Source organism: Motacilla alba, chromosome 20 (genome assembly GCF_015832195.1).
Source record: "Motacilla alba alba isolate MOTALB_02 chromosome 20, Motacilla_alba_V1.0_pri, whole genome shotgun sequence".
Classification (NCBI taxonomy): domain Eukaryota; kingdom Metazoa; phylum Chordata; class Aves; order Passeriformes; family Motacillidae; genus Motacilla; species Motacilla alba.
The window spans coordinates 10,182,560-10,192,983 of NC_052035.1; the positions used below are offsets into that span (position 1 = coordinate 10,182,560).

The 10,424-nt window shown below is 52.9% G+C and overlaps 1 protein-coding gene across 1 annotated transcript in view; it reads right to left on the reverse strand.

The window, feature by feature from the left end:
* Positions 1-5,092, reverse strand: part of NTSR1 (neurotensin receptor 1) — a 55,068-nt gene extending 49,976 nt beyond the window's left edge. Inside the window, exon 1 of the mRNA XM_038158720.1 lies at positions 4,303-5,092. Within this exon, the coding sequence (XP_038014648.1) occupies positions 4,303-4,971 (669 nt within the window). The 5' untranslated portion in view covers positions 4,972-5,092. The remainder of the gene's footprint in view (positions 1-4,302) is intronic.
* Between the last annotated feature and the right edge of the window lie 5,332 nt (positions 5,093-10,424).

The following is a 10,424-nucleotide window of genomic DNA, read 5'->3' on the forward strand; positions in this document are numbered from 1 at the left end:
CCAGAGCAGTGAGCACATCCCACCACCCTGCCAAGGTGCTTCTCACCAGGGGAAAGTGCAAGGGAGGGTTTGCAACATCATACATGGAATTAATAACTCTGTGAACCTCTCAGGCAAATGGAAATCAAATAGATGACCTTGGAAGAGTGTGTAGAGAGCATGGCAATGGATGTCAAGACTCCTGGTCCTTCCTTTCCATTCCCTTCACACCTGAGGCTCTTTGGCAGGTTCCTTGAAAGGCATTGCATGAAGAAATGTAGGCAGAAATAAAGCTGAGGAGCCACTTGGGCAAACAGTTGTTTAGTGTGCAGAGTTATTTACTCTACAAATCATCCAAACTGTGAGCAGGCTTCATAAAACATGATAAACGAGGGCTCTGGAGGGATGGGTGAGCTGCAGCCACGCAGGCTGGGCTGAGGCAGAGCAGATCCACAGCGGAACAGAGATCCTTCCAGAGGGTGAGGAGGGCCAGAGGAGTTCCCCAAGTGCTGCCCTAACAAATGAGCAACTTGGAGCTGCTGGAGCTGTGGCAGTTTCTGGAGGAGCAGGGCCTGCTGCCATGTGTTTTAATAAATGGGATCACACCAGCTGTCTGTGCAAATCAAACATTAGCATGTGTCAGACACTCTCCAGGCACTTGCTGTGACTTGGGGGACATTGTGCAGCACAGCCACCCAAGCACAGCCTGTGCCACACCAGTGGGAAAGCGTCTTCCCCTGTGAATTTTGGGGTGCCAGGAGCTGCCCACACCCAGCTCCCCTTGCAGGTGTGCCCAGTCCAGGCTCAGATAAAATCCTGGGATTTTAGTTTGAGGAGCTGTGTGTGTGGGGACTGACAGTGCACCAGGATTGGAGATATTTCCTTCAGCTTCCCCTCTTCTCCAGGTTCTGCTGTGAACCTCTCCAGCAAACAGGGATGAAGGTAAGAAAGCAATAAGCAGGAAAATCAATTTGCATTGCATCTGGACAGTAAAATTCAGAGCTTTTTGAAAATCAGGGCTGAGACTCTGCAATGTTAATGGCACGCGGGGCTGCATGTGGTAGATCAGGACACTCAGTGGGATCCTGTTTTGAGGAAGCTGGTTCCAGAGCCAGCCCCACAGGCACAGACTCATGAGTGAACAGGGAAAACCTCTCATCCTGCCCCAGAACTCTCATATCTACTGCTGCCACAACGGGGAGCTTTAAAACCTCCTCCAGCTGAAGTGCCATGAAAATATGAATTTACTTGTACGGCTTCAAGAGGTGTTTAATCTATGTGGAAAAAGAACCAAAAAGCTGGCAACAGTGCTTTTCAGGGGATGTCTGCCAGCTAAAGAGTTTACTAGACCTAAATAATGTGGCTATAATGGACTTACTCCTGGTACCAGACCCCACGTGGATGCCAAAATCCAAAGCAGACGTCCCTGACTGGCAGAAGCAACATGAACACTTGGCAGTGGAGAATGTGTAATAAACCAGATCCACAGGCTGATTAAAGCTGCTGCAAGGACAGTGATGAGCAAAGCTGGGAAACAGTTCTAAAAATTCCATGCACAGGGCTTATGCCTCGATGGCAAGAGGTGAGATGTGCCTGGGGTAGGGATTGTGGGGACACACAGTGTCACCCTGCAGAGTGTCTCACCTGCTGCTCTTCCTGATTGTGCGCTGCCCTGAGCAATTTGTAATTGCTAGGAGAATATCAGTCATTGCCTCTTAGAGTTGTTGTGAAGCTTAAGTGGTGCAAGTTAATACGTGCAACAACCAAATTTCCTGAGTGCTGTTTGAATAATTACTTTTTTATTATTCTTACAAGGAATCCTGGTTGTTCACATTCAGTCTAATTCCACTCAGGAATGTCCATTAAAATTTGAATTCTCAAAGCAGATACAGAGGAACTTTTTCAAAATCAGAGATGTTAAATTACTACAATCAAATAGCCCCCTACAATTCAGAATATTCTGTGATTCTGTGAAATACCTTTTCCAGGAAGCTTGTTCCAGTTCAGAGAGGATCATTCTCCTGTAATGATCCCAGCAAACTATAGCTCCCACGGATCTCTGAGGGTATAAATGGTTGCAATGCCCTGTTCTGGGACAGAACTTGAACTTCTTTCAATCAGTCAACAAATAAAACCACTCGGAGGACTAATGGCTTCCAAAAAAAAAAAGCCAGTTTGCTTTAGACAGTTTGCCAAACAGGAATAGGAGTGAAATATGTTGAGTGATTTATTGCAAGTGATTTGCCAGCTTGAGCAAGTGCATCGCTGCTCTCCTTAATTTAAAGACAGAAAATGAATGCAAAGAGATGCAGAGATGCTCTAAAGCAGCTTCAACCCACCACGAAAGACCAGGGCTCCAGATTGCCACCCAGCAAGACCTCTGCACGTCACACTGCACATCAGCACTGCCCTTTCCCTCCCGGATCTTCCATCATTTGTCTTTTTTTAAACCTCTGCACAGCTCGGGCCGTGGGAGCGCGGGCTCACACGCTGTGCCATGGTTTCCATTAACGCACTTCAAACCTGACTTGCAGCTGCTTTGCTTATTCACTCCAGAGCCCTCCCCGGTCCAGGGCCCTGCCTCACGTTGTGTGATGCTTCCCTGTGCTCAGAGGAATGGAGTGAAACCATGAAACAACCTTCCTGGCTTGGCAAAGCCACTCCTGCAGCCAGATCCCCCGAGAAGGAACAGATTGGCACAGTTTGGGGCTCGGTTCTTCCTTCTCCCCCAACAGCTGCCTCTTTCTTTTTAACTTTTAAATTAATCCACTAGTTAATTAAAGATATATATATATGAGGGAAAGCCCACAGGTGAACTTCACATATGCATAATATATTCATGTCTTCCTGCTCCTGACTTGGCTAATGGGATAAGGTATAGCCTGAATAATTGCAAGACTGCAAGGTACACTGAGAATTGTTTAAAGTGTAATCTCCAAAGATATGGCTAGGAAATAATCCTCTGGTTTTAGCCCTACCATGGTAACAACGAGCATCAGTTTAATCCTAGAAGGAAGATGAGTGGAAATAATGCATTTCAGTCCCATTGTTCTCAAATCAGATGGCTCAGTCTCCTCAGAGAGCAGAGAATTTGGGTTAAGTACACTGGGCTGCCGCTGACAAAACCTTCCAGGCATCTACAGGAGAAATGCAGCCCTTCCACCTCAGATGGAAGTTTGGGATCATGATAAAATGCAGAGGAAATCCAGGGCTTCTATCAGGGCTTGATTTTGGCTTACAGAGGGGAAACTGGGAGAGTTATGTTGAAACATTTACCAGCTCTGGTCTTAAACCTAAATGCACATACCCTCACCTGGCTTTTAGTGGGAAGGAATGGTTGTGATTCGTTTCCATTTAAGTTCCCTCCCTTCAAGTGTGGGAACATCCCGGTACACATGCAGACTTCAATTCACATGCAGCTTTAAATTCCAGCTGCCCGCTGATTAACCCCACTTGAAATTCATGTTCCAAATAAAAAATTGAGCAGCTATCACATGCAAGCCTGGCAGCCAAGGGGCTATGGAGATTGGTGTCTTGCTCTCTTCTGTCCCTCCTTCCGTGTCTCTTACATTTTTCAAGCTCAATGCTCCAGTAAACAAATGCCTCAACCTGCCGGAGCACTGGAGCACGGCAAGTGTTGATGCTGAAATCCGTTCCACGCATGGGCGTGTTGGATTTAGCACTGTGTGGAGAGCAGCAAAGCCGTGCTGAAGTCAGGAGGGGCTGCTAAAACCAGGCACGGATTTCCCCAAAACAGCAAAAATAGCAGCCTCTGGCTTCCACGATGCAGCTCCTTTTCAGAAGCCTATGCTACACCCTGTGTCCAAAACTTTCTGAAATTAGGAGCTGTCACTACGCTGAAGAAAAGGGCTCTGGATCAACACAAAGAACAGGGAGAGGGGGAGAGATGGTTTTATTTCCCCTGAACTTGATGGCCGCTTTCCAGCAGAAGAGGTGGGGGGAGATGCAGAAAATGCAGAGAAAGGGTGGAGATTTGGGGGTTTCTGGCCGTGATCGGCCGCCAGGAGCATCGGACGGGGACGCGGGAAGCTCCGGGCACGGGAAGGGGCCGGATTGAGCACGGAGCAGGATTTTCCCCGGTGCAAGGTCTCTGCTCAGCGCGGCGGGGCAGGGGGGGCGCAGCAAGGGGAGCCGAGACCCCCACAAATCCCCCCTGAGCGCACCCCGGGCCGGTGCATCCCGCCAGGGCTGCCCGGGACGTCCCATTCCTGAGCCGGACCGCGCTCCAGCATCCCCCTCCTGCCCCGCCCGGCTCCGCAAAGTTCGGCCAGCCGGGGGACGAGGCGGCCCCCCAGCCCTCACCTGGATGACCGTCTTGAGCGTGGAGGTGTCCACGATGGCGGTGCAGATGAGGGAGTCGGGATCCCGGTCCTTGCCGTAGATCTGCCCCATGGTGAAGATCATGGGGATGGCGAGCAGGAAGGAGGCGATCCAGATGCAGCTGATGAACTTCTTGGTGCGGCTGCGGGACATGATGCTCTTGGCTTTGAAGGGGTGGCAGATGGCCATGTAGCGCTCCACGCTGAGGCTGGCGATGTTGAGTGCCGTGGCATAGGTGCAGGCGTCCCGGAGGAAGTAGTAGCCCTTGCAAACGGCCCCCCCGAAAGCCCAGGGGTGATGGACCCAGATGAAGTTGTAGAGCTCGATGGGCATGCAGAGGAGGAAGATGAGGAGGTCGGAGAAGGCGAGGCTGGCCAGGTGGTAGTGCACGGTGCTCTGCAGGTTCTGCAGCGACTTCTTCCGCACCAGCGTGTACGCCGTGATGGAGTTGCCCACGGTGCCCACCAAGAACAGAGCCAAGTAGATGACGGTCACCATCGCTTTGGAGTAGATGTCCGTGTTGACGTCCAGGTCCTCCTCGTCGGGCACTTTGGGGAGCAGGTCGGAGCGGTTGGACGCGTTGGCATAGCCGCTGGGCTGCGGCTGCAGCGGCCCGGCGGGCACGGCCGGGGCCGTGGCGTTCGGGTGCATCCCGGGCAGCGCCGCCCGGAGCCGCCGCTGCCCCCGGCGCGGAACTTGGCTCGTTTTGATGCGGCGGGAGGAGCCGGCGGTCCCGGGGCTGCCGCGCGTGTGCGACTGCGAGACGCGCCCCCCGCTCCGTGCGAGCGGCCCCGGATCCCTCCCCCGGCGGCTCCCCCGCACACCCATGCGTGCGAGTGTGTATGCGTGTGTCTCCGTGTGTGCGAGGGTGTGCCTGGGTGTGCGAGTGTGTCTCCGTGTGTGCGAGTGTGTCTGAGTGTGCCCGAGTGTGCCTGAGCGTGCCCGAGTGTGCCTGAGTGTGCCTGAGTGTGCCCGAGTGTGCCTGAGTGTGCTCGAGCGTGCCTGAGAGTGCCCGAGTGTGCCTGGGTGTGCCTGAGTGTGCCCGGGTGTGCCCGAGTGTGCCCGAGTGTGCCTGAGTGTGTCTGAATGTGCCCGAGTGTGCCTGAGTGTGCCTGGGTGTGCCTGAGTGTGCCTGAGTGTGCCCGGGTGTGCCGGAGTGTGCCTGAGTGTGTCTGAATGTGCCCGAATGTGCCTGAGTGTGTGGGAGTGTGCCTGAGTGTGCCTGAGTGTGTCTGAGTGTGCGGGAGTGTGCCCGAGTGTGCCTGAGTGTGTCTGAGTGTGCCTGAGTGTGCCGGAGCGTGCCCGAGCGTGCCCAAGTGTGCCCGAGTGTGCCCCGGTGTGCCCGAGTGTGCCTGAGTGTGCCCGAGTGTGCCCGGGTGTGCCTGGGTGTGCCTGAGTGTGCCCGAGTGTGCCTGGGTGTGCCTGAGTGTGCCTGAGTGTGCCCGAGTGTGCCTGAGTGTGCCCGGGTGTGCCTGAGTGTGCCCGAGTGTGCCCGGGTGTGCCTGAGTGTGCCCGAGTGTGCCTGAGTGTGCCCGGGTGTGCCTGGGTGTGCCCGAGTGTGCCTGAGTGTGCCCGGGTGTGCCCGAGTGTGCCTGAGTGTGCCCGAGTGTGCCCGGGTGTGCCTGAGTGTGCCCGAGTGTGTCTGGGTGTGCCTGAGTGTGCCCGAGTGTGCCTGAGTGTGCCTGGGTGTGCCTGAGTGTGCCCGAGTGTGCCTGAGTGTGCCTGAGTGTGTCTGAGTGTGCCCGAGTGTGTCCGGGTGTGCCCGAGTGTGCCTGAGTGTGTCTGAGTGTGCCCGGGTGTGTCCTGGTGTGCCCGGGTGTGCCCGAGTGTGCCTGGGTGTGCCTGAGGGTGTCTGAGTGTGCCTGAGTGTGCCCGGGTGCGCCTGAGTGTGCCTGAGTGTGCCTGAGTGTGCCTGGGTGTGCCCGAGTGTGCCTGGGTGTGTCTGGGTGTGCCTGAGTGTGCCCGGGTGTGCCTGAGCGTGCCCGGGTGTGCCTGAGTGTGTGTGTGAGTGTGTGTGTGCTGCGCCGAGCCCCGCACCGCACCGGGACACCGGCTCACGCACCGGGACACACAGGCACACACACCGGGACACGGATACACGCACCGGGGCAGGCACACACACCGGGACACCGGCACACACACCGGGACACGGATGCACACACCGGGACACAGGCACACGCACCGGGACACGGATACACTCACCGGGACACACCCACCCGGCCACCCCGAACCGCCGCCCCCTCCCCACCGCAGACCAACCCCGGCCCCGCCGCCGAGAGGGTTTTTTGCAGCCCCAGCTCGGTCCCCAAAGCCCGGCCCGTGTCTGGACAGAGGAAGGGAGAAGGTCCCGGGCTGGGCTGCACAGCCACTCCCCACTGAGACCCCCCCGTATCCCTCTCTAAATCAGGCACAGAGGCACGGCTGGAAGCTGAGGCAGGTAAGGGGCTGCTCGTGGGGCCGAGCCCCCTCCTTCATCCCCCACACGGTGAAGAGAGCTATCAGGGGTGCTCTGATACTCTTGTACATCTGTAGGTACCGCTGATTCCCAAATACCCACTCAGCTCTTGCTGCTGCTGGGATAAATGTGTGTAAATGAAGGGGAAAACACACCTATAAATACCTATCTGTGCCCTGACCTGCTATGGCACCCTCAGTGCCATGGCTCAGCTGCTTTGCTTTGGTCCCTGGCAGTGACTTTTCCCTTAATATCTTCGTATTTGGGGATGTGGGTTCCTCCATGAGCTTCCCTGTTGCAGGGACAGGGGCTGTGGGGTGTTGTGGTGATGCTGAAGGTGACAAATGGATCCTCCACAGGGCAAGGTTCCCCAAGGATGGGTGGTGTGTGATGGGGTTACCCTTTCAGCCACCCTGTAAAACTCTGGTGAGCTGTTTGTCCGCTCAGTTGTCTTTGAGAGAAAAATCTTTAAAAATGAAGAGAGGAGATGGAGGGAAATCCCACTCAGGGCATCACTGGTTTACCCAAAGACAGCCATAATTTTTTGGTTCATTAGCAGATGCTGAGTACCTTGTTTCCAACAGCCAGTGGGCTCTGTGTTCACCCAGGCTCTTACCTAGCTGAGGAAAGGTGTCTAATTCTTCAGTCAATCAAATCACCTCTTGAATACAAGCAGCAAACTTTCCCCAGCCATCCACTAAGAGTCAATATTCCCCCCAGTTTTGCTCCTCTTACATCCATCCAATAAGAACCCCCTGGAAGACTAACCAAAATCAGATTTATTTAGTCATGCTATTCATACCAATTTGGAGAGAAATATTTTCCGGCACTCATCCCACTCTAGTTTAGAGAATGACTAATAATCTCTTAACACCAATGTTCCTTCCATTTATTATGGAATTTCTATTAGTTGAGAGGAGTTTGTCAGAGTTGCTGCTCCCAGCTGGTCTCCCCAGTTGCTCCTGAACCTTGGACAGGGTTTTGGGATGGATCGAGAGTATTTATCCTGGAAAAGGAGAGTGGAACATGAGGTAAGTTGGTGGGGTGTACTGATGTCTGAAGGAGAGCTGCAGCTGGGATGCAAACCTTCTCCTGGCTGTCCCCAGCCCTCAACCCCCAGGCTGGGGGGAGCTCAGAGCCCCATGATTTAAGCACAAACCACAGTTATGGACTAAAGCAGCTCTCCCACAGATGCAGCGAGCGAGTTCCTTTGGGATCTTCATCTGTAACAAAGAGTTAGTGTCCCTTCTGGTGCTGTAACTTCATTTTGGCCTTGTGAAAAGCTGTTGCTATTCCCACAAACAAGATACCCATCTGCTGGTCTAATTTCGCAGTGTGGATGCGCACGTTTATATCAATAGCTGTCTGCAGAAATGCTCTGCTTTGGGTTTTGCTGCCTCGTCTTTCTGCACACAGGCAATGCTCAGGCATGGCTACAAGGAGAGAATTGCCCCAGCAGCTCTTCCTGAGTGCTCCATGTGCTGCCTCCTCCATGCCAAGCACTGGCAGGGAATATCAAAAGATATAGTTTAAAAATAATTCCAACTGCAAACTGAAAGAGCAGGTACCTGGAAATAATGTGGCTGTTGATCTAAAATCAACACTTCAACAGGCTGGTGCAGTTTGTAGTGGCCAAATCTCTCCTTTCCTAAAAGTGCTCGGGGAAGGTACTACCCCAAAAGTTGGTAGGGACCACCCCAAAAATGGGCTGAGTGCTCCCATCAGGAAAGGCCTCAGCAGCACATTTCTGTGAGCTAATAATTTAGTAAATTCTAATAATTCCTTGTCAAGCCTGCCTCAGCCACACGTGAAGGACTCTCACTCAGCTCAGTTTCTCACAGACAGGGTGCTGAGCACAGAGCTTGTCTCCTGGGGTGCAGCCTTGCATTCCCCAGGCAGGGATCGACCTCTCCCCATTTCCAGAAGGTTTTTGCCCGGGCAGGTTCTCCCTTCTGTCCTCACCTGGCTTTACAGAGCTGGGCTGCTCCAGCCCCAGACCCGGCCAGCCCTGCTCCCCAAGCAGGCAGGGGCTGAACCTGCCCAAGGAAAGCACCCAAAATATCCCCCCCTTTCCCACCCCACTCCCACCCCCTCTCCTGCCTCTCCGTGTAGCACCTCTATTCTCTCCCTGCTGCCAGCGCGTGCCCTGGTGGATTTGTGAATTCCCTTTCTCCAAAATGAATGACAAAAACATCTCTTCTCACCTTCACTCCTCCTCCCAGCAAGGTTTTCATCCACGCTGCCCTCCCAGCCAAAGTAGAGGCGGGGATGAACCACTTCCTTCTGGTGCTCCAAAGCCTCCACCACAAATCCCCACTGTTTGTTTCGGAACCAGCCGACCTTTTAGCTAATCTGGGCTCGTTTTAATATATTTTTTGTGTGTGTATCTGTGGCTTAAAAAAGGAAAAGAAGCATGGAAACTAAAAAAACCCGCCTGATCTCAAATGTTACTGCAAGGCATTTACTTAAAATCTTGCAGGAAAATGTCACCCAAAGACCTCATCTATTTAAACTGCCTGGACTTGGAGCCGAGGGTCCCACTGTGCCTCAGATGTGAAGCCTCACTCCCCTTTTATGGAGGCTCAAGTATTTTTCATCTTTTCTTTTTCCAGGTGATTCCAGTCACTAGGAAATTTTGTGTTAATCTTATTCCTGCCCGATTTCAAAGAGAGGGATTTTTCTGAAGGGCACAGGAAGCAGCCAAGGGAAAGCTCTGCAGGAGGTTGGTGCTAAGAGACAGCATCAACCTTTTTCCCATGGAGCACCCAGCCCCAAACCTCTGTCAGAGCAGGTTTGGGAGGCAGGGGGTGCTGCACTGATGGAAGCCTTTAAAATCACTTCCCAGTGGGCTCACTATAGACAAGCTCCCCCCTAAGAGTCAGGAGTGTCTAAGATGAGTTGGGAAGGGAAATCCTGGAGTGTACAAGGATTTTTTTGGGGCATGCTGTGCCTGAAAAGCGAGGAAGTGAGGGAGAAAGGGGTGGTAGGAAAAGAGACATTGATCAGCAATGTTGGTGGCAATATTGACTGGATCATTACTTACAGGCACCCCTACACTCAGCTTATTGCAAAATAAAGTGTTGGTTTGGCTGAGCAATAAACAATATTTACTGCCTTTGGCTGAACTGTTTTCAGAAGAGTATTTTAAATCAAACCAGTTGATACACGGGAAATTTATTGACTCTGGTTTTCATGGCAGATTCACCCGCTGAGGCTCTGCAGCGTGAGCACGTCCGTGTGTGGGTTGGCAAAGTGGACAGACATGCCCAGAGCAGAGCAATGATCACACACCCCAGCATGTGTGTTCTTGGGCAGCTTTAAAAAAGAAAGAGGCAGCCCAAAACCCAGAACACGCTGTGATGTGTGTGCTATTGGAAAGAAAATCACTCTGGAAAAGGATCAGTCTCGGGGAAGGAGGAGCTGAGGAATAAGGTGTCAAGGCACCTTTTACAGGTCCTGTACTCTGTGTGTTACATGGTCAAATTCAGTCCTTTATTCAGGCAAAACCCTTTCCAAGATAATGAGTGTACTGGCTGACAGACCCAGTAGTGTTTGTCTCAAACATCAGAGAGTGATGCATTAACTGGACACACACAGGAGATATCAACTGCTTTAGCTCAGAGATAAAGGAGTTTGGGGTCCCTTGGGC